Source organism: Cryptomeria japonica, chromosome 6 (genome assembly GCF_030272615.1).
Source record: "Cryptomeria japonica chromosome 6, Sugi_1.0, whole genome shotgun sequence".
Taxonomy (NCBI): domain Eukaryota; kingdom Viridiplantae; phylum Streptophyta; class Pinopsida; order Cupressales; family Cupressaceae; genus Cryptomeria; species Cryptomeria japonica.
The window spans coordinates 14,595,140-14,619,909 of record NC_081410.1 but is presented as its reverse complement, the minus strand read 5'-3'; the positions used below and the strand labels follow the sequence as shown (position 1 = coordinate 14,619,909).

Below are 24,770 nucleotides of genomic sequence, written 5' to 3'. Positions count from 1 at the left end.
AAGGGGGCCAAGTTTATTAATAATTTATGAGCACATAACCCAAGGTTTAATTACATTATTGATGCCAATGAAATATTATAACATTTTAATGTTAATTAAGAGCTTTTTGAAGAAGTTTGAACTTCTTGAGGAAATATAAGTGTGCAAAAGGAATCGAACTTCATTATGTGATTGGAGTTTTTGATTGAAGTTTCTCTGGAGCATTGAAGTGTAGAATACCAAGGGTTTCTGCAGGATTCAAGGCTTGTCGGCATTGGAGAGCGTGGCTTTTTCATTGTAACAGCATATAGAGGGTGTGCAATATCATTTGATTATGCTTGTGAGAGTTGGCTTCATTCAGAAGTCAATATTGAGCTGATTGGAGGGTTTATTTCAGAGTTTGTTTGCAGATTGAAAGAGACTACAGTGCGCTACAGTAGTTTGAGTTCTATAGAAGGGGATTTAGAAAGGTTGAACAGCTATATATATTTGACAAGGGATTTGCATATGAGGAGAATCAAACCATTATATCAAGGCAGCCATTGAAATTCCAGGTTTTCTATCTATGGTCATTGTATTAGAAAATCATTACTTCATTGCATCATTTTCTATTATGATTATATCATGAAATACTTGGAGGTTGCATATGTTTAATGGAGATATAATTTGCATATTCCACATTCATGGTAACATTCAACATTGATCAGCCACTTAGCTTTCATGCCAATTGTTTGCTTAAATGCCTAATGGCTGTAGGTATACATTGGGATGCATGACAAGTGTTTGTCTTAATGTCAACTAGCTGTACTAGTTAATTTCAGTCATTACATGTGTGTGTAAAGGTTTAAAACAGCTAGTATATCATTTCTATAACAACTTTTCATTGTTAGAAGCTTTCCATGACTTCATTTGCAGCCTACAAACCCAAATAAGACAAATAAAGAATTCACTACAGCGGCTTCAAACATTGTATGCCAAGTGTTTGACAATATTTCTTGGGGTTCAAATAAGCGAAACAGGGTCAGATTAGCCAAGGGATATTACAGTGGTATCAGAGCGGTTTCCTACCAACCTGTTGGGTAGATTGATTCAGCTAGTTAATCATGGTTACTTCAAGTACCCAGAATCAGTGGGATCAGAATATGAAGCAAGTGTATTCCTCACTGGAAAAGTTAAAACAAAACCAGAAGAAGCTGGATGAATTGATTTCACACCCTGCAAAACTTGATAGAATTGTTCGGTATATGACATCTATTTTTAAGGATAAAAAGGTGAAACTTGAAGAGAATTTGGTGATTATTGGCACTCAAGAAGTTGTTAACAGTCATGATAACAAGTCTGATTTTCATGATAGCAGCCTTGCACTTGAGCGTAATGATGATTTGAAAGTCATGGAAAGTTCAGAAAGTGTTGTGGGAGTGACCTTGAGTATTGGCACTCGTGATACTAGTGTCAAGAATGAGGATTGCATGGGAATTTTGGCTCACAAGAGTTCTGATCTACATGACAGCAGTGATGAAATTTTGCATCAGCATGAGAGAGCAGTGACTACACATGTGCAAGATGCCTCTATTAAGTTGCCGCATGAAGGTACTCGAGATTTGGGTACTAATGGGGTAATGTGTGATGTGGATTCATGTCATTTAGAGTCTGATTTTTCAGATCAGACCTTAGAAAACAAGTTTGAAGATTCATGCTTTGGCATAGGATCCCAGAATCATAAGTTGGATGGCCATGTATTTACATTGGAAGTGGAAGTGTGTGAAGATATTGTCATAACAACTTCTTCTACCTTGCCAGTTGAGCCATCCTACGAGGTACATAGCAATAATACTTTAGATATTGATGTGTGCACAATTGATTGCACGCATGATGTTGTTGATCACGAGGTGAGTGATGTTGATTCAGTTTCATACCATAGTGCAGATTTGGGTGGAAAGAATGAGTAACAGGGGTATCATCATCTGGCTGGGTAGTTGAAGGTTAATGATGATATGATTGCTACAGCTTTGGAGCATTTTGATGTCGCTCGACAAATGTTGGCGACCTTTGGTTGGAGTACTCCTGAGACATATGAGCACGGTGATAGTAGCCTTTCCCTAGCAGAGTTCCATGCACTCCGAGCAGCTATTGGGATAATGAAACAGAATTACTTGCAGTTACTTGCTGATAGGGATTATCTTCTCGAGTGGGATTGCACTTGCTACGATGCACTGAAGGGAAAGGAGGAGGAGGTTGATGAGCTCACCCATGAGCTTGTGGTGACTATGGACTCGTTGGAGAGCACTCAATCAGCCCTTCGTGAGTCACAGTCACAGGTTGAGGAACTTACCGTGGCATTGAGTTTAGCACAATCTTCACCATCTGTGGATACACTTGAGTTTCCTATAGCATCACTTGGTGATGAGTTTACACCCACGGATTGTAGTGATGGGTGTGTTGAGGATGTGGTTACATCCGTCACTGATGCAGGTACAAGTGACTTAGCTGGGATAAGTATTTGGGTTGAGAGCAGCAGAGAACCACTTGTTGCATCAGGTTCTCCTGAGGTTAGTGCTATGACAGATGATATAGGTCAGATTGTTGATAGCTCTTGTGTGGCAATGGTGGACTCTCCAGAGAGTTGTGTGTTAGTACACGACGTTACTCCATCCACTTCACATGGAACTCGCATAGTGTCATCTGGTTGGGAGTATGGCTCTCATGTAGATTTGTTTTCCTCTCCTGGAAGCAAATCTGTTACTTCATCCCATGCAGCTGATTTTGGATGCCAGCTTGTTGTTTCTCAGAGTCAGAGTGATCAACTGCAGGTCTTAGAGGATAAGGTTGACTTAGCCTTATATTGTTTTTATTGCACAGATTCATTTATTGAGTACCTTCTTGAGAGTCCTGAGTTTTGAGAGGGTCCGTTTGGAGCTACCAAGGATACTCTCATCCGAGGTTCTCTCGCCATCAGGCGTGGTGTGGGAGTAATTATTGATACTCTGACTACAATGCTTCCTAATAGAGATTTTATGATTGGGTTTGCAGAGAGGGTTAGCAGAGCCCCTACCCAATCAACTGTTCGGGGTCAAAGATTGGAGCCATCTCATGATTCCAGTATTGTTAGAGATGAGCCCTTGACCGATCGCAACTACACAGTGAGAAGTGCTCATCACTTTTCTTTTGATCCACATGTGGAGGACTTGATGATGCATCGATGTGGATTGGCTTCAGGATTATACCATCCATTGTGGGATGGAGAGTTACCATTTTCAGTAGATGGAACTAGCAGTTGCAAGTACCCGACTCAGTTGATTGTTGGTGGCTACTTGCTCGAGCAGTGTTCAGTTTCCCATCATGTTGATGTGTATCCGGTGGAGATTGTTACTCCTATGACACAGAGGCTATCTTTGGATACATGGCTTCAGAGAGACTATGGTGACAATGGGCATGATGGTTTAGTTGGATATCACATCCATGAGGGTTTAGCAGAGGTTGTGGAGAGATGTTGCATAGTAGATGTTTCCAGGTACTCCTATCTTCACAGTACAGATGGATGTGTGTATAGATTGCATTGGGATCCAGGTGATGACAGAGTTAGTGTTGCAGTTTGGATAGGTCTCATGGGTTGCCTTCACCACATCTCGCATGGTGAAGTGGCGATCAGTGTTGAGCAGCGAAAGTCTGAGGGAGGTTTACATGGCAGATTTCTACCCTGGATTTGGAATCCAGGTATACTATGTGGGACACTAGCGAGTATGTTGAGGGATCCTTTGTGTGCATCCGCGTTCCGGTTAATGTTCCCTAGTAGGTTTCATTGCATGTACATGGTGTGCATCGTTGTGTTGACGTGTCTGAAATCGCATTGCTGCAAACTTCATACGGCCAACGCAGAATAGAATAGCCGACTGATTATCCTACTCTCTCTTGAGATAAGGAAGTCTCTAATGCTGTTTTCTAAGTTTGATCAAAGGAGACTACCTCAAGGTTTCTTTTGTCAGGTCTTGACTGCGGGATCTCTCAGTGGCTTGATGTGTTTATGCTAGAAACACAAGGGGGACTTACGTTTAACTGGCAACAAGCTAGTCTGCTGTGATTCTCGAATTATGCAATAAAGAGCAAAAGGAAAGGGTTAGGAGATCTAAAACTAACAACACGGGTATGCGGGTAGACGGATTCAACATAACCAATTCCTGCTTGGCCAGAATGGCTCACAACCTTGCAGGAACGGTGCAATCTTCAAAGGAACTTGGAAGATTTTCAGATTGGAGACGCACGGCTAAGCACCCAATTCTGGCACAGCTCGGACGGACACCTGCAATTGAACTAAGCACAATCGAAGGCTCAAGTTAACCACACAAAAGGATACACAATCAGCATATCCTCAGTGGTATGAGCCCGAATCTATCAAATACCTGCACACCCAAAACATAAAGATCTATCTAAAATGCTGAAGGAAACCATGCAAACAGGATGAAAACAAGACAATAAACACCAAATCAATGTTCATATATTGATCTCAACTGCCTATTACAACAATTTCTGCAGCATCTCTATGCTACTGCTAAGATCTAACCTATTCTAACTCTAAAATCTAACTATCTAGCAATTTCTAACCCTTTCTAACAATCTCTCAATCTCTAACAATCTAACCATCTAACAATCTAACCCTTTACAGAAGAAAGGCCTCTGCCTTTTATAGATATTACAATTTTGAATCAGAGGCCAGGATGGACTGCATCCAAGGGCCCTGATCTGTCTTCCAGAAGCTGGCAGCCTTGACCCATGCCTAATTAATTCTCAATTATCCAACCAGCAACTATTTCAACTACCTGCCACTATTTGGCTTTAATTCAGGTCTATCCAATCTTCTTGGTGGTTGGGAATAGTTATCCACAAAAATATCTTGCACGGGACCCATAGGCAGTTTTACAATAAAGCAATTTCAGCCTTAAAACTGAATTTCTGGACTTAAATCCAGCTGTGTGCTTCTTTGAGAATGCATAAACTTGCAGCATTCAGAGTGTTCTTTTGCTTTTTGCCTCCAATTTTGCCAGTGGACTTCATCTATGTTCAACGGCACGGGTCCCAATGCTCGGTTGCTCTTGCGCTCCTGTATCTTTCTTTTTCAATCTTCAACGCCTGGCCTTGAATTGCGATCCTTCTTTGATTTGCATTTTCAGGTCTTTCTCTTGGTTCTTCGATGACGTCCTGCGATCAACCAACTTCATTTCATTAAATTAATTTGAAAAAATTAAATAATTTAATTTTAACAAACATTAAATTTAGTTACGACATCTGGCTTGAGAAGCTCTTTGCGGGATGTATCTTGAAAATACTTCTCTTTCTCTTCGATTGTGAAATCTGATCCTTGGTTTTTTATTTCTGCGTATTTTACCTTTGGAGTCTTGGACGTTTTAAATGGGTTTATGGCGCGATTCTGGAGGTTTGGAGAACTTCTGCAAATTTTAAAACTCTAACTCTCATGCTTTTCTGGTAAATTTCGGAGAACGGAGGGCACCTTTTGAAATTTGCAAAAAATTTCGGACCCTTTGGCGTTTTTGCAAATTTGGAGCATTTGAACTTTTGAATTTTCAAAACCTTTCACTTTTGGCTCATGGGTCCGAAGTCTGAGGACTTAAGGCGAATTTCGGACCTTGCCATCCTCTTGCAAATTTCGGAGCTTACATATATTTCGCAAATCGCGATTTCCAAACATTTCGCCCCTAGGGTCCGAAAATGGGACTTCACGTTTTTGGTGAACTCTCATTTTCGGAGCTAAACCACCTTTTGCAAAATAAGTGAACTTCGGACCTAAACATGTTTACAAAATTGGAGTTTGAAGGCGTTTTACAAATTTCTGAGTTTTAAAATTTCGGGGCTGGGGTCCGAAAATGGGTGTCCAAGGCAAACTTCGGATCTGGAGGAGCTTTGTAGGATTTCGCACCTTTATACCTTTTTTTCGATTTCGCCCCATGGTCCGAAAATGGACACTTTAAACGATTTTCGGGGCTTGAAGCACTTTTGGTAAATTTCGGATCTAAAACGCGTTTTTTTTTTTGTGTTTCCTAAACTCGACGCACTTTCCATTTACCTCCAAGGGTCCGAAAATGAGGGCGCTTAAGTGGTTTTCGGACCTTGTAACATATTTCGCAAAATCGCGTTTTCACTTTTCGAACCTAAAAACGCGTTTGGAAATTTAGAAGAAACTTCGAATTTCGGCCCTAGGGTCCGAAATTGGTGCTTTAAGTGAAATTCGGACCTGAAGGCACGTTTGCAACATTTCACTTTTTCGGACCTCCTGCCTGTTTTATCAACTTTTTCACTTTTTGGCCCAGGGTCCGAAATTGGACAACTTAAGTAATTTTCGGACCTCTGGGGCATTTTCGCAACTTTTGAACTTTTTCACATTTTGGCCCCAGGGTCCGAAATTGGGCATTTTGGGCGATTTTAAACGTTTCCTCAAGAAGTGCGAGCTTGGGCACTTGGGCAAGTTTGCCCAGATCTCCCCGGAGGATCATTTAATGGAATATAACATTTAAGTATAAGTTTCTTATACTTTAAGTTATATTCCATATATACTTTCAGGATGTTTGAGAGTGGTTTCGGCCCTCCAGGAGTTATATTGCAAATTCTAGTTTTTGGAGGTTTCCTCAGTTTTCAGAGTTAGCCAAATTTCAGGATCAGGGAATTCCAGACTTAGCCAAATTTCAGGATCAGGACAGAAAGGCACAAACTGGGGGTCCCTGTCCAAGACGGGGATGGGTGTGCGATTCGCACAACATGTTGGTAGTCTCATTTTAGGTTCTCATTTACATGATTTGTCTCAGATGCATAGTTCAATTGTGCATGTGTTAGATGATATGTTTGGCAACTTATCTTGCGCAGTTTTGGGAAGCAAACATTGTCAGTTTTCAGAGATGCTTCCACTTGATGTTCATGTTCTTGTGACACCTGCTGTTGAGGTTGATTTAGTTTGGCAAGTCTTGTTAGTTGTGCCCTTGGTGTGGGCATTGCAGGAGTTGGTTGGTAATACCAAGGACAGTACACAGGTCTTCATTTGGGATCCAGGTGGAGGAGTTTCTTTGCAGTCGATATCGCTTGGGGACAAGCAATTTCAGGAGGGGCGGACTGTAATGTCCCCATTTTAGCAGACTTGGATTTTGTGAGATTAGCCTATTATCCTGACCCTCGTAGGCTAATGTGTTGGATAGAGGGTCTTTTGAGGATTGGTATCATCTCCAGTGTTCAGAGTGCTTTAGTTTGGTCTTCGTTTGGCATCATTTGCTCTACTTCCTATTTTTAGTAAGTCTTGGGATGTTAGAGATGGACCCCTGCTATTTTTAGTAAAGGGGGTATGGTCATATGCAGTCTCCTCATGTTAGCTCCCAGTTCAGACGACGTTTGAAAATACAAAGTATTCATGGAGATATTAATGTTTAATTGGCTCAATTAAACATTAATTATTTGGAGATTATATTATTAAGTTATAAAATGACTTTATATTCTAAAGCACTTAAATGAGGGTCTATTTATCATGATAAGGGGGCCAAGTTTATTAATAATTTATGAGCACATAAACCCAAGGTTTAATTACATTATTGATGCCAATGAAATATTATAACATTTTAATGTTAACTAAGAACATTTTAATGTTAACTAAGAGCATTTGTAAGAAGTTTGAACTTCTTGAGGAAATATAAGTGTGCAAAAGGAATCGAACTTCATTATGTGATTGGAGTTTTTGATTGAAGTTTCTCTGGAGCATTGAAGTGTAGAATACCAAGGGTTTTTGCAGGATTCAAGGCTTGTCGGCATTGGAGAGCGTGGCTTCTTCATTGTAACAGCATATAAAGTGTGTGCAATATCATCTGATTATGCTTGTGAGAGTTGGCTTCATTCAGAAGTCAATATTGAGCTGATTGGAGGGTTTATTTCAGAGTTTGTTTGCAGATTGAAAGAGACTACAGTGCGCTACAGTGCCGCGAATAGTGCGCATGAACTTTGTGCTACAGTGCCGTGAACAGTGCGCATGAACAATGCCATGAACAGTGCGCTACAGTGCCGTGAACAGTGCGCTACAGTAGTTTGAGTTCTAAAGAAGGGGATTTAGAAAGGTTGAACAGCTATATATATTTGACAAGGGATTTGCATATGAGGAGAATCAAACCAATATATCAAGGCAGCCATTGAAATTCCAGGTTTTCTATCTATGGTCATTGTATTAGAAAATCATTACTTCATTGCATCATTTTCTATTATGATTATATCATGAAATACTTGGAGGTTGCATATGTTTAATGGAGATATAATTTTCATATTCCACATTCATGGTAACATTCAACATTGATCAGCCACTTAGCTTTCATGCCAATTGTTTGCTTAAATGCCTAATGGCTGTAGGTATACATTGGGATGCATGACAAGTGTTTGTCTTAATGTCAACTAGCTGTACTAGTTAATTTCAGTCATTACATGTGTGTGTAAAGGTCTAAAACAGCTAGTATATCATTTCTATAACAACTTTGCATTGTTAGAAGCTTTCCATAACTTCATTTGCAGCTTACAAACCCAAAGAAGACAAATAAAGAATTCACTACAGCGGCTTCAAACATTGTATGCCAAGTGTTTGACAATATTCCTTGGGGTTCAAATAAGCGAAACAGGGTCAGATTAGCCAAGGGATATTACAGTGATATGTTATAGATTATAGATTTTAAGCTAAGAACAAAAGTAGTTGATTCTAAACACAACAATAGTACCTTCGTATTGGCGAAAAGAAGAAACCGATAAGTTAGTGCACATAATATTTTAAAGAAATAACTACTCTATGCATAGACAACATAGGATTCAAAAAATAAATTTAAAAATAGCTAAGATGCATAAAAAGCTACAAACTAGATGGACAAATAACTACAATACAAAACCAATGTAATTTATTTGAACATATTGACATTTAATATTTTAGGGTCATCTAAAGTCTCTCGATTTGCCCATATATGTATTTCTTTGAGATAGGAGATGAGTAGCAAGATTCATGGTATCTTCTTTTGTGCAGCTAGGATTTATAACCTGTAATTATGTTTTTTAGTTATGTTTTCTGCGTTTAGGGTTATTTTTACCCTAGCTCATTTCTATTGTAATTAGGTGTTCTTTTGATTCTTTATTTATTTGTAATATTACCTGTTACCACCAACTAAAAAATGCTTTTGCACCATTTTTAGAATTAGAGATAGGAGTATCCTCATGCAATAGGAACACTTGCACCTTAATAAGAGCAGGAAAACAGCTGTGCTTGGTAGTAATGAATTAATCTTGCATAATTGTCTCACTACAACTGAGGAGAGGCCTTTAATTGGCCTTGGAGGCCCTTGGGAGTAAAGAGTCACCAACATTGAATCACTTAACTAAACTACAGTTCAATAATTTTGAATCTTTGACTCTCATAAAAGTACACAATCTTTTCTATAGTGCTAGTTTTGTCAAATTATGGGCATTGAGGCTTATTTGTATTTTCATGTCTAGCATTCTATAAATCATTTTAGAAATCAAAGGAATATGTTATTATCTTTACCATTGTAAATCAATTTGTCATATTGAAATTCAAGATTATTTTATTTTATTTAAAATTCAGATTACATGGAACTTTGTTATCCAGAAAAATTAAGTAAGAATCTGCATAAAGATCTGATGTATATTGGTGTATCCAGAAAAATTAAGTAACAATCTGCACAAAGATCTGATGTATATTGGTGTATTTCATTAAAAATTCAAAACAACCTAACCATACTTTGATAGGTCCAACAAACCATTTTGGCCTAAAAGACATCAAACGGCATCCTTTTTTATATTGAAGTCCTGTGTGATATCATTTGTATTTGTCTCTTTACAGTTGGCCATGGAGAAAGTTCGTGAACATCATAGACATGCACAAAGAGAATGTCACCAAAAGGTATTCTCTAACCAAATTTCAAGCTATATTTGTTAAGTTCTGTGCTTGTTAGGGGTAATTGTTGAGAGGAGTATGTGGCATAGTGCCAGCAACTCATGCATTATTCTTCGATTAATGAGGATCCTAAAAGTCTAGTTTTATATTTTCTATTTTAATTCTTGATATAATACCAAAAACCTATGCAAATTCTGCATAGAATGTTTTAAGTAGCATTACATTTTCTTCCAGAATTTGAGTGAAAGTTCTTTAAGATATGCTTATTGCATAGTTTATAAATATGTGTTGCCATATAAGCACTAGATTAAAAATGCCACTTGAAGACATTACAATAGAAACATTATTTGAAATTGGGCATTGTTTTGTTATCAATGTGCTACTTTATTTCATGTTGCCTGAGTACATTAATATGTTCAAGGAATTGTTTAACACCAAAGGAGATAATTTCGTGGAAGATTGGATGTCACTTGAAATATATCAGACCTTTGTAGGTTTTATATGCCCCTTGTTACTTCACATTGATTAAGCATGCTAGGTTGCTCATATATATTGGAGAAACAAAACTCGCCTAGACTCCACGAGTTTGAGGTGAGGCACCCTCGCCGAGTTTGGTAGACTCAATTGTCAAGTCTGCTAGACTCTTCAGACTCACCAAATTTTGGTGAATCCCAAGCCTAAGATGCAGCCATTTTAACTTATATTTTTAAAGAACTTACAAAATTTCAATGCTTGTTTGATTTATAAAATGCCCATATAAGATTTTTAAAAATATGAAAATGGTGTGCACCATGAAGATCTATGGGTTTAAGGTCTTCATTTGGGCTTGGTGAAGCAATAGGGAGCGTGCTAGGGGCACTTTCCTTGGCCCTTGCAAGGGGCACTGCCTCTCGACCCTAGTAGGTGCATTGCACCCAGACCCATGCAAGGGATGCTACCCCTAAACTTTGTTTTGGTGTTGCCCCCAAACTCCCATCAAACTATAACTATAAGTCTAAGCAAGTAAAAGGCCAATGATGAATCATGGTCATAAAAGTCTACAAAATACATACCGCTTGCTGCAAATTTTTGCATATTCACAGTCAAAGCCACAATTAAGGATTATCTTGTTTCATACATTAGACAACTTGTTTAGTCTACAAGAACCACCATAGGAAAAGTTGGCATGCTACATTCCTTGTACTATTGAATGCAAGTTAAGTCATAGTTGGCAAGAAATGCCATTTTCATAATGCAAAATGTATCAATCATGCCTTGCATAGACAACTCATAGAAGAATCCCATCTATTAGTATCCTAGCTAAAGTCAAAATAGAACATAACCATTTATTTTTCATTTAACCACTCCTCTTTGTTAATGAGCTTGTCAACAAAACATGCAATCATGAAGTCTTCAAAAATAATAATAATAAATTCCTCACTTGCATATCATGGCTACATCATCATCGAGGACCAATCTTAGACGCCAGTATGACTTGTTGTGATGTTGGGATGAGTAATGCAACTTCCTCTAAGTCATAAACTCATAGTTTTAGTTTTGATATTTGTTTTGATGCCATGGATTTTATAGTCCATGAGTTTTGTATATATTTGACAATATTTGTAATGTCCCCACTCTAGTCAGTATTAGTTGCTGATGGGTTAGCCTATTTCTTGGACTCTCGTAGGCTAATATGTTTGGACTAAGTTGCCGGTCCCGGTTTGGAATCGGATTCTGGTTCGAGATTCCGGTTCACAAATTCGCTCATTTTTTGGGGGGGGTGGGTTCGGGTTCGCTTTGGGTTCGTTCGTACAAAAACATATAAAAATAATTAAAAAAAAAATATATACATATATGTAGCAGCAAATATATACAAATGGGATTTGACATCTAAATCTAGATCAAATTTTGAATATAAATCTATGCAAGCATTGAAATCATTTTCTATTGGGTTCAACTCTTCGTCTTCTTGTATCAACTCAACTCTAGGAAAGAATATTGGCTATGTAGGTCCACAATTTTATTTGAGTTACTACCTTCTACTCCATTATTTTGTATAGATTTGTTGGAATTGTTAGAATTGTTCATGTTTTACAACATTTGAAGAAGTATTTATGTTGTTTGCTCTTGTTGTTTTGCCATTTGTTCCTAGCTATGTGCTAATTGTTGTATTTGTATGAAGGCTCTCTGTAATGTCCCCTTTTTAGCGCAACATGATATGGGGTGTCGTTAGCCTATTCTGACACGGTCCCGAAGGCTAACAAGGACATTGGTGGAATCCTGAGGTGTTTTGGCCTAGGTGTTTTCAGTTTCAGGCCAATCGGTGCTGCTCTGACAGGGTTTCTAGACACTTACTATTTATAGTAAGTTAGTCTCCAAGCAGTGACTTTTAATTTTTAGTGTTTCCCTGGTTGGCATAATTATCAGTAAAAAATATTTGAAGGCGACAATGATTTAAAGGGATTATCAACAATATTTTAATATTTAACGATAAAGTGTAAAGTTAAATTAAATATTTAACTTTATCGTTATATTATAAGGTTGGGAATATAAAGTAATGTTTAAAATATTAAAAGTTCCCTTTAATGTGTACATTGTGGGAAATAATATTTTATTCTAAAATGTATTATCCCACATTGAGGAAATGAAGTGTTTGCATCCAGGAAGAAGATATAAATTGAGGTTGCGAGCTCTCTTTTGGGGTATGCTTGGATGAGATTAATGTTATGCTATTGGATTTCGTAGAGATCTGATTATTGGGCTTGGAGGACGGAATCCCTCTTTGCTAGCATTCTCTTCGCTGTTGAAAGACACAGTCAGGAGGATTAATGGTGTTTTCATCTAGGAAACACACCGGGTTCATTAGATTTTCACAGGGCAGATTTAAGAAGATTTTGGAGCAGTTTGAAGGTGATAGTGAAGATATATGAGTTGCTGTGAACAGTGCGGTGAACAGTGCCGTGAATAGTAACGTGAACAGTGAGGTGAACAGTGCGTGAACAGTGACGTGAACAGTGTCGTGAACAGTAATGTGAACAGTGTCGTGAATAGTGCAGCTACAGTGTGTGAACAGTGTTTTCAGCAGGTTCTATACTTGTGGAGTTGAGGTTTGAATTTGTTTATTATCATATGGTCTGTAATATTCTTCAGAACTGATTTGTATGCTTGGAGTTGGAATTAAATAAATACCATCAGCATTAATCTTCTTGTTTTGGTATTTGATATGTCTGGTTGTTTTTATATTGAATAAACTTTGAAGGCTTTACAATAAATATCAGTTTATCCAATTTATCCTATTGCAAATCAAGAACCAAAAAATCCAGTAGTCAGCTTGCAAGCCAACTGTTTGACAAAATTACACTAAGTAAAAAGGACATAAATTCAGTGCCGAACAAGGGGTGCCCATTACAGTGGTATCAGAGCTATAAGTCCTGCCATCCTGTGGAGGTCTTACAGAGACTTTGGAACAGCTGGATAGAGGGAAAAGTATTTGACAAAATATCAAAACACTAAAATCAGAAATTAATGAATTAAAAACATGCTAAGCATGTATGTTTAAGCATGCAACAGGGGCCTTATAACTTCCGCCATACCAAAGCAAGACAAAATAGAAATTTGAACTCACAGAGCGAGCAGTCTAGTTCATCCGTGCAGGTGGACATAGAATCCAGTCATACAGACATAGAGGAGATATTCTTTGATCAGGACAGCAGTATGGGTGACCGAGATGATAGGAATACCGGTCCAGATCACGGAGAGGTAATGTTCAGACAGTTACTGGGTACATTAGAGCAAGGGCAGCGTATGCAGCAGGAGCAGAATAGGCGAATGGACATGATGTTGCAGCTTATGGCTAGACAGATGGGCGTCAATATTAATTTAGGTGATGCCAACAATGGAAACAATAACAATGGGGGAAACGATAACAATAGGGGCGATGATAATAATGGAGGCCGAGGCAACAACAATGGCCCTGAGAATAACATTAATGGTAATAATGGACATGGCAACAATGGGAATGAGGCGGATAACTTTAGACATGTTGCACGCCCAGCTCGAACAGCGAGCTTGAAACCTCTTCTACCCACCTTCCCACCTAGGGATCCGGTTCAACCAGTGAACGAACCGCAGATTACTGAGTTACAGGGTCAGTTCAGGAGGGACTGGGAGGCCAGTGGACCCGAGTTTCAGGCAGATATTTCCCTCAGAGATTATATGGACTTGAGGATGAGACATATGCCTAGAGCAGGAGGGAGGAATCAGAATTTTGAGCTGAGAAAGAAAGTTGGAAAACTTTCCTTGCCTTATTATGATGCTTCAGGGAAGATGACCGCACGAGCTTGGGTGCAGAAGGTAGATACATACTTGCAGCTTAATCCTATGCTTGAGGAGGAGGCTATCAAGTATGCGGCTATGCATTTGGACGGTGTTGCGCATGAATGGTGGCATCATGGCATGGTGACTCTGGGGCATAATCAAATTACCTCCTATGAGGAATTCACAGAAATATTGATTGAGAGATTTGACACTAGGGATCCTGAGTTACATTTCAAGGAGCTAGCACAGTTAAAACAGTCAGGTTCTGTGGATGCTTACATCGCCGAGTTTCAGCGTTTGTCTGTACTTGTTACTGATATCTCTCCTAGGAGATTGGTGGTGTTATTTTGTGATGGGCTTGCTGATCCATTACGTGGTTGGGTGAAGGGACATGATCCACTCACCTTAGCAGAAGCAACTAAAAAGGCACGAGATTTAGCCCCTTCGGTATACAAAGGAAAATACCATTCAACAGATTCTTCCTACCGCAAGGACAAAGACAAAAAACCATTTCAGAAAGAGTATAACAAACCCAAAGAAGGATCAAAAGGACTAGACAGTGAAACCTTGAATGAACTTTGAAAGAAGAAACTGTGCTTCCAGTGTAGAGAGCCTTGGGACTTATCTCATAAATGCCCTCTCAAGGCTAAGGCAAATCAAATGGAGTATTTTTCAGTAGAGGAGTCAGAGTCAGAGGGGGAGGATCAGCACTCCGACTCAGATGAGGGTACCACGATAGAGGAGAGTAGCATTCCTAAGGATGATAGATCGTTGGCACGCTTGACAGGGGCCCAAAAGGCAATCACATTTAAGGTCAGGGGTACTATTCAGGGGCAGAAAGTGATATCTCTCATTGACACTGGGGCTACACATAACTTTATAGATACACAATTGGTAGCCAGGAGAGGTTTACAAACAAAGGAGCATGATGGTTTCAGGGTCATGGTGGCTAATGGCCAAAAGCTATTATGTACTCAGAAGGTTTCAAATCTTCACATTAGATTTGGAGATGGCTATGAGTTGGAGGATGATTTCTATGTTGTGGACATGGGAGATTACGACGTCATCCTCGGTATGACATGGATGGCATCACTGGTTGAGTTCACTTTCAACCTAGCGAAGTTGGAAATGAGGTTTCAGCATGAGAGTAGGACTGTTGTTCTCAGGGGACTTTCAGATGGGAGTTGCAGGGTAGTCTCTTTGAGGAGAATGGAGAGACTTTTTCGACATAATGACATAGAGTGGGCAACAGAGTGCTTAGTTATGCCAACTTCACCGGAGCCTCGGGTGAAGAGTCATCCACCAGATATACAGGAGATTCTTGACAGACATGCCAAAGTATTTAGTGATATTCCTCATGGGGTTCCTCCTGACAGGGGTGCAGAGCATGTTATTGAGCTCGAGGAGGGAGCCAAACCAGTGATGATCACTCCTTATCGTCATCCTAAGAAACACAAGGATGAGATAGAGAAGGCAATTAAGGAGTTGTTGGAGATGGGGCACATTAGGCCTAGCAAAAGCCCATTTGCTTCAGCAGTAGTACTGGTGAAGAAGAAGGATGGGACGATGCGCATGTGCATCGATTACAGGGCACTGAATAAGAAAACAATTAAAAACAGGTATCCCATTCCTAGGATTGATGAGCTGATTGATGAGTTGCATGGGGCATGCTTCTTCACCAAAATTGATTTGCGATCTGGATACCATCAGATCAGGATGAGAGCAGAGGACATTGAGAAAACAGCCTTCCGATGTCACTATGGCCACTTCGAGTTTATGGTTATGCCATTTGGACTAACCAATGCACCCGCTACATTTCAGAGTTGTATGAACCAGGTATTCAGGGAGCAGTTGAGGAGATTTGTCTTGATCTTCTTTGATGACATCTTGGTCTTCAGTAAGACCTGGGAGGAACATTCACAGCATTTGGAGGAGGTATTATCTATCCTAGAGAGAGAGTCTTTGTATGCCAAGGAGTCTAAGTGTGAGTTTGGTATGACAGAATTACTATACCTTGGGCATATTATTAGTGCGGATGGAGTTCGAGTAGACCCTGAAAAGATTAGAGCTATAGTTGATTGGCCTACTCCTACGAACCTCACACAGCTTAAGGGATTCTTTGGTCTTTGTGGATTTTACATAAGGTTTGTTAAGGGTTTTTCACAGACGGCGGTGCCTTTGACAGATCTCACCAAGAAGGGGGCCTTCGTGTGGACAGGGGCAACACAGAGGTGTTTTGAGCATTTCAAGCAAGTAATGTCTTCATGTCCAGTTCTAGCTCTACCATATTTCACGAAGCCTTTTGAGCTTCATTGTGATGCATCGGGTGATGGGATTGGAGCAGTATTGATGCAGGAGAAGCATTCCATTGCATTCGAGAGTAGGAAGCTCCAGGGAGTTGAGAGGAGTTATTCTGTCTATGACCGGGAGATGTTGGCCATAATGCATGCATTGGCCAAATTCCGATCATACTTAGTAGGTGGACGGTTTGTGATCAAAACTGATCACAATAGCATAAAATATTTCATGAGCCAGCGTGATCTTAATGACAGGCAACAAAAATGGATCACTAAATTGCAGGCTTATGATTTTGACATAGAGTTTGTCAAAGGGAAGAAGAATGTGGTGGCCGATGCTTTATCCAGGAGACCGCATGTTTGCGCTCTAGTTGAGATTTCAGGGGATTGGAGAGATCGGATTATAGCAGAGTATGCAGGGGATACTTGGGCTTCTGGGATAGTTGCAGGTACCATACAGGATGATAGGTATATGGTGTTGGATGGGTTGATCAGATTTCAGGATAGGATTTATTTGATTCCTACATCACTGTTCAAGGGGGAAATTTTAAGGGCATTCCATGATGCGCCTACAGCTGGACATCCTGGGATCTTCAAAACTTATAGGCAGATCCGTGAAAGGTTTACTTGGAGGGGACTTAAGGATGATGTGCAGAGATATGTGAAGGAGTGTGCAGTATGTCAACAGAATAAGGGAGAGCACACTTTCCCTGCAGGGTTGCTTCAGCCTTTGCCCATTCCAGATAGGAAGTGGGAAAGCATATCCATGGACTTCATCACCGAACTACCTAGAGTGCAAGGGCGAGATTGTATATATGTTGTGGTAGACCGCTTGACAAAGTTTGCCCATTTCTTCGCTATACCATCTACTTACACAACAGCGCAGGTGGTAGACCTCTTTTACAAGGAGATATTCAGATTGCATGGGTTGCCCAAGTTTATAGTGAGTGATCGGGATAGCAGATTTTTGAGTGTTTTTTGGCAGGAGCTCTTTCGGTTGTGTGGTACGGAGCTCACACCCAACACTAGCTATCATCCACAGACCGATGGTCAGACAGAGATTGTGAATAAGTGGGTTGAGGGTTATCTGCGAAATTATGTGACTGCACAATAGAGGGCCTGGGTGAGATGGTTACACATGGGGGAATATTGTTACAACACAACATATCATATGTCTATCAGGATGACACCCTTCATGGCACTTTATGGCTACAAGGCGCCGAGCTTTGTTGACATAGTCTTGGGGGATAGCAGAGTACCCAAAGCCCGAGATTCATTGCAGGATAGTCAGGACATCCTGAGGGCGCTCAAGGAGAATATACAGCAGGCACAAAATCAGCAAAAGTTGTATGCTGATCAACACAGGGTGGTGTGCAGTTTTGAGGTTGGTGACATGGTGTATTTGAGGTTACAGCCATATAGACAGTCATCGCTCAAGAAGAGCGGAGCAAAGAAGGTGAGACCCCGGTTTTATGGCCCCTATAGAGTCATTCGCAGGGTAGGTGAGGTTGCCTACGAGATAGAGCTTCCAGAGGGTAGCCGTGTGCACAATGTGTTCCATGTGTCGAGGCTTAAGAAAACCATTGGTCAGGGTGTGGTGCCTTCAGCAGATTTACCTCCGTTAGACGAGGAAGGGAGACTAGTGTTGATCCCTGCGGCTATTCTGGATGTCAGGGAAAGGACACTCAGGAACAGAATCGTTAAGGAATAGTTGGTGAAATGGAGAGACCTGCCAGATGAGGATGCTACATGGGAGAATGAGCAGGTATTGCAACATTCAGGACCGAATTTGCTTGAGGACAAGCAATTTCAGGGGGGCGGACTGTAATGTCCCCTTTTTAGCGCAACATGATATGGGGTGTCGTTAGCCTATTCTGACACGGTCCCGAAGGCTAACAAGGACATTGGTGGGATCCTGAGGTGTTTTGGCCTAGGTGTTTTCAGTTTCAGGCCAATCGGTGCTGCTCTGACAGGGTTTCTAAACACTTACTATTTATAGTAAGTTAGTCTCCAAGCAGTGACTTGAAATTTTTAGTGTTTCCCTGGTTGGCATAATTATCAGTAAAAAATATTTGAAGGCGACAATGATTTAAAGGGATTATCAACAATATTTTAATATTTAACGATAAAGTGTAAAGTTAAATTAAATATTTAACTTTATCGTTATATTATAAGGTTGGGAATATAAAGTAATGTTTAAAATATTAAAAGTTCCCTTTAATGTGTACATTGTGGGAAATAATATTTTATTCTAAAATGTATTATCCCACATTGAGGAAATGAAGTGTTTGCATCCAGGAAGAAGATATAAATTGAGGTTGCGAGCTCTCTTTTGGGGTATGCTTGGATGAGATTAATGTTATGCTGTTGGATTTCGTAGAGATCTGATTATTGGGCTTGGAGGACGAAATCCCTCTTTGCTAGCATTCTCTTCGCTGTTGAAAGACACAGTCAGGAGGATTAATGGTGTTTTCATCTAGGAAACACACTGGGTTCATTAGATTTTCACAGGGCAGATTTAAGAAGATTTTGGAGCAGTTTGAAGGTGAAGATATATGAGTTGCTGTGAACAGTGCCATGAACAGTGCCGTGAACAGTGTCGTGAACAGTAATGTGAACAGTGTCGTGAATAGTGCAGCTACAGTGTGTGAACAGTGTTTTCAGCAGGTTCTATACTTGTGGAGTTCAGGTTTGAATTTTTTTATTATCATATGGTCTGTAATATTCTTCAGAACTGATTTGTATGCTTGGAGTTGGAATTAAATAAATACCATCAGCATTAATCTTCTTGTTTTGGTATTTGATATGTCTGGTTGTTTTTATATTGAATAAACTTTGAAAGCTTTACAATAAATATCAGTTTATCCAATTTATCCTATTGCAAATCAAGAACCAAAAAATCCAGTAGTTAGCTTGCAAGCCAACTGTTTGACAAAATTACACTAAGTAAAAAGGACATAAATTTAGTGCCGAACAGGGGGTGCCCATTACACTCTCCAATCATCATCCCAATTGTAATATCCCTTGCTGATGGTAAATAATGGATTTTGGGCTCAAGGGATATTGTCAAACAGTTGGCAAACACGCTGAAATGCACAATTCCTTAAAGCAAATGAACAAGATAAATTCAATCATCAAAATACACAAGGAAAATAATTCAAATCAGACTTTGCTAGATCATTGACATTTCGTCTAACATATTCCATACATACTTCAGACTTGCAATTTAATAACCAGGTCTATTACAATATGTTTCAAACTTAATTTCAGACCTTATTCCTCCTTACAATAGACTGCTTACAATGTCAAAACCATAGCCAACATTGGTTTACAAACGAACATGACTCAGAATTTTCTGAGTATTAATAGCAGCAAGAATTCACATATATATTAGTAAAAACTCATTGTAACAAAGGCCAAAGAGAACCTGAATGTAGTGCCCTGCTGTGTAGATGAAAAAACAAGCAATATCGATGGTCTTTGTGCCTCCTTTGTGCCAAAATGAAGCCTTTACCAAAATAGCCCCTGCTGCTGCAGTGGAGGTCTCAAAATTAACAATTTGACAGCTTCTAATTCTTCCCCTTCTCACCAAGAATAATCGCTCACTCTATGAAATCAAGATGCTAGTGACAAGAGCCAAATTCGATACCAATATGGACGCCTAGGAGCAATTTCATGTGTCCCAGCAGTCTGATCAATTTATCTTCAGAATTGAATTTGGATCTGATTCCTTCCTTAAACCCCCTTCAAAATACCCCCAAGGGAATCACCCTTTATTGCCAACATTAGTGCTGCCCTCCTTTGTGTGATTGATGCTCCAATGATGGAATAAATATGGAATCGTGGGTTTTGATGGAGAAACCCAATTTGTCTCAGATCTGAAAGAATGCCGAACTCTGATTATATCCCCTTCAATATGCTCCTAGAGAGTTCGCCTTGCTTCCTTTAACAATCGATGCACACTTGGATGTCAAAATAACCAATAGTTGATGTATTTTCCAAGATTGTGATTTTTTCCTAATTGATGGCAGTCTGAAGATGCCTGCAATTAAATCTCAGATATGAGCAGGTGCTAACAGCTTCTTGAAACGATCAATGAAATCCTCAAACATTTACACAATCTTCAACCCCTTCTCAAAAATCGAACCTAAACAAAGTTGGCCCTTGGCCACAAATTAAGATCAAATAGGAAGACTGGAATATCTTCCTCTCAGCCTGCAAATTTGTCTTCGAAAGAAGACTTCACAAATTAAGCGCTGATGTAGATTCCATCACGAATCCACTCCCAAGATGAAGAACTAGGGTTTCGTCCAGCCCTTCTATCAATCTGCTGAAGGTTTGCATCCTCAGAGATTCAACTAATGCAAAGCATCAGTCAGTTCATCGAATCCATAATCCAAATCTCCAATGATCATACAATGAGGCTCAACCTCTATTTATCTTTTTTCTCCATACGTCTCATAAACTTCTAGAGGATTCTAGAAATAATATTATTTCATTTTAATCAATTAATTATTTAATTTTAAGTCACTAATTAATTAAATATAAAGTCACCCTTTTAATTTTTAATTTATTTCATGACTTTATAAGAAATTAATTAATTAATTTCTCCTTATTTCTCCACTTAGCCAAAAGGCTAAAACTTCATAAGAGGCTAGAAAAAATGGGGACATTACACCAATCCAACATCTTATCCCTACCTTCAATTCTAGACCCTAACTATCGTGACTCATCTTCTAGCTTCTTTCGGGTGGGAGGCAATAGTTGGGTGGGTGGGGGGAAGGCCCATGCTTAGTTGTATACACAACACACTCAAAAGGCTGGCAGGTTTGTTGTCTCTAGTCGAAATGTAATAACCCTAGGCTTTCTTTTAATTGCCCTAACCCATTAGAGCTTACATAGCCACACACCCAGTTTGAAGAGAAAATGACATCACAGTGAATAGCTGTTTGTAATGAATTAAACACACATGAAATACAACTATAATAGATTTAAATTATAAACAGTTCAAAATCTGAATAAAATTTGTTATCCAGCACCTAGTATAGGGTGAGTGATATCGCTATTCTTTTCCCTTTGAAAAATACACTCTTGAATTTGCAAGACAGAAGAATCAAAAAGAAAACTTTAAAAAAAATTTAAAAATGGGTCAAATCGCCCAAATTCTCCTCGAGTTCTGCTGTTGGGGTCAAAATTCTCTGGAAAAGCGTCAAAATTCTCCTTGGGTCTTGTTGATCGAACCCACAAGGGAAAATATGAACCTTGGGTGAATTTTGGGCAAATTTCCAACAAACCAAAATTTTGGACAAACTGAACCAGGACCCAGCAGTTGCACAGAAAAATCTGGTAACTTAGCGACAATGTGGTGTTATATGTCCATAGTTATTACATTTGGCATATGACATTATAATCCACAAAAGGAGTAAAGGAATTGTAGTTTCTTCTTAAAAACCCATAAGTACTTCTATTCTTGATCCATCCATAGTTTCTTGCATGAGTTTTACAATCTCTTGCCCTATGACCAAATTTGTTGCATTTATAACATGTGATATTGTAATTTCTAATGGATATCTCATTAAAACTTTTATTCCTTGTTCAACCAAGCTTTCTTGCATATGTCCAAGAATCTCTTGCTCTATGACAAAAAAGTTTGTATGAAGGCTCTCCAATCCTCATCCCAATCCAACATCTTCTTAGCCCTACATTCAATTCCAGACCCTAACTATCATGACTCATCTTCTAGCTTCTTTCCAAGGCCCTTGCTTAGCTGCATACACAACACACACTCAAAAGGCTGGCAGGTTTGTTGTCTCTAATAGCAATGTAATAACCCTAGGCTTTCTTTTAATTCCCCTAACCCATTAGAGCTTACATAGCCAGACACCTAGTTTGAAGAGAAAATGACATGACAGTGAATAGCTGTTTGTAATGAATTAAACACACATGAAACACAACTATAATAGATTTAAATTATAAACAGTTCAAAATCTAAATCAAATTTGTTATCCATGCACCTTGTATAGGGTGAGTGATATCACTATTCTTTTCCCTTTGAAAAATATACACTTTTGAATTTGCAAGACAAAAGAATCAAAAAGAAAAAAAAAAATTAAAAAATGGGTCAAATTGCCCAAATTCTCCTTGGGTTTTACTGTTGGGGTCAAAATTATCTGGAAAAGCGTCAAAATTTTCCCTGGGTCCTGCTGATAGAATCTACAGGGCAAAATACGAACCCTAGGCAAATTTTTGGCAAATTTCCAACGAACTAGAATTTTGGGCGAACCAAACCAAGACCCAATAGTTGCACAGAAGAATCTAGTAACTTAGTGTTTGGATAGAGAGTCTCAGTGGTAGTTCCACTGCTTCAGTTCAGTCTTGGGTTCAATTCTAGGTCTTTGCAGTCAATGTGTGGGCTCAGTTGAGGGACTTACTATTTATAGTAAGTCAATCTAGCAGTGGTGCTATTTTTGGTCAGGGCACTTGGACACATGGGGGTTATATAGTGTTGACCCTAGCTTCAAATGACACGTCAAAAGACTGAATATTGAGGGAGATATTAATATTTTAGTAGTTAAGATATTTAATTAACTTATATGAATATTATAAAGTCATAAAGTGACTTTATTAAAATTAAAAGCCACTTAAAATATTATAAAGTGATTTTTTAAATCACTCAAGTCAAAAAGTACGCCCAATTTGAATTAAAATTATTGAAAGTATTTTAAATACATTTAAATATATTTAAAAGGGCAAAAGTCGTGCTTTTTGGGTATATGAGGCAAAAGCAAGTCGATCTCATGGTATTATTGATTATTTGACATTGCTTTTGGCTTCTTTGTGGTTTTATCTGAGACAAGGGTTTTAGAGGTTTACACCATTGAAGAACGAGAATTCTTTGTGGATCTGCGACCTTGAGGCTGTGGAAGACTAGCTGAATCATTGCAACTGTGAGGGCTTCATTCTGGAGTCTTATTGTGCTTCATTAGAGCTTTATTTATTCAGTTATTTGCAGATTTCCAAATAAAGAAGGTTGCATTTGGGTGAAACGCCTTCATTCAGTAGTTACAGACATCTGGGAGGCAGACCGTGCATTCTCCTTGGCTGGCCATAAACTTTCATCTTGGCACGTGTGGACCTGGAAAGGTGCATGTGAATAGGAGTGCTGAAACGCCTCTCCTTTTTGCCTTCTAACATCTTCACTTTGGATGCCTAGCATCCTCGGGCCATTCCATCTCTATTCTGGCTTGAAGAAATTTCATTCTGGACTTGTACGCCTTGTTTTGTCAGTTTCACAGTTTTGGTTAGCAAACTCCAGGTTTTCTTAAGTTAAATAAGCTGAGGACCCCCAGGTATGAAATTAGTAACAGATTCCTTTGTAGTAGTTACCTGATTCATAATATAATTGCAGTGCTCTTTACTTTCTTGTCATTTCAGTTTTATGCCATTTCTAGCCTGCCATACTTCTATACTTTTGTTTAAAATTCTTCAAAAGCATTGAAAATAAATAAAAAAGCTAAAATATTTGTATATCTATATGTGTTATTTCCTTCAGCTAAAATTTGCATTTATGGTTATTTTATTGATGTATACTTGTATATGTGATCAAAATAGCTTCTATTTGATGAGGTTTTTTTTTTTTTTGGTAACTCAGAGGTGTCCCCGCTACTTAGCCTACGACCTTGTTACCAAGTCAGTCCAGGTAAGGCGAGACTAATCCTCTAGGTCGTGTGATGACCAACATGGGCCCCACCATGTGCGTGGCTAGGTAAACCCGCTTGGGTACGGGACGAGGCTCAAACCTGCGTCCGTCGCCTGGCTACCCACCAACTCGACCGACCGGTCTACACCTTGGGGGCTATTTGATGAGGTTATTATTTCTTAATGTTTATTTATTAAAGGGTGCATGAAACAAGTTTAAATCCTCAAAATCTCTAAATTTTCTTGGGTTTTTCAATTTGTTGAGTTTGTGTCAAGTCCGAGTCCAAGTCCAAAATCAGCTTGCCAAGTCCAAGTTTTGGAACTTTGATATATATACCTTTGTTGAACTAGGGACATAACCTTGTGAGTGTCTCGAGGCAAAACATATGCACAAAAGCTACAAGCCCTTGAACTAAGTGTAATTATAATAGTGTTGAACTAAGCTGAGGGGGTACAGAGGGCGTCCCTGATGAAGAAGGGGCCGGTGGTGGTGGTGCTGCCAACTGCTCCCTCAGCTGGTGAATCTGTTGTGTCCGATGTTGGAGATCTCGCTCAGCTACCAATTGCCCCTC

The 24,770-nt window shown here is 39.2% G+C and overlaps 1 protein-coding gene across 6 annotated transcripts in view; it reads left to right on the top strand.

Annotated features, from left to right (window-relative positions):
- Positions 1-24,770, top strand: part of LOC131048035 (uncharacterized) — a 298,163-nt gene that overhangs the window by 252,409 nt on the left and 20,984 nt on the right. For all 6 annotated transcript variants that reach the window (XM_059207094.1, XM_057981866.2, XM_057981863.2 and 3 more), the window contains one exon: positions 9,854-9,913. In XM_059207094.1, the coding sequence (XP_059063077.1) occupies positions 9,854-9,913 (60 nt within the window). The remainder of the gene's footprint in view (positions 1-9,853; positions 9,914-24,770) is intronic.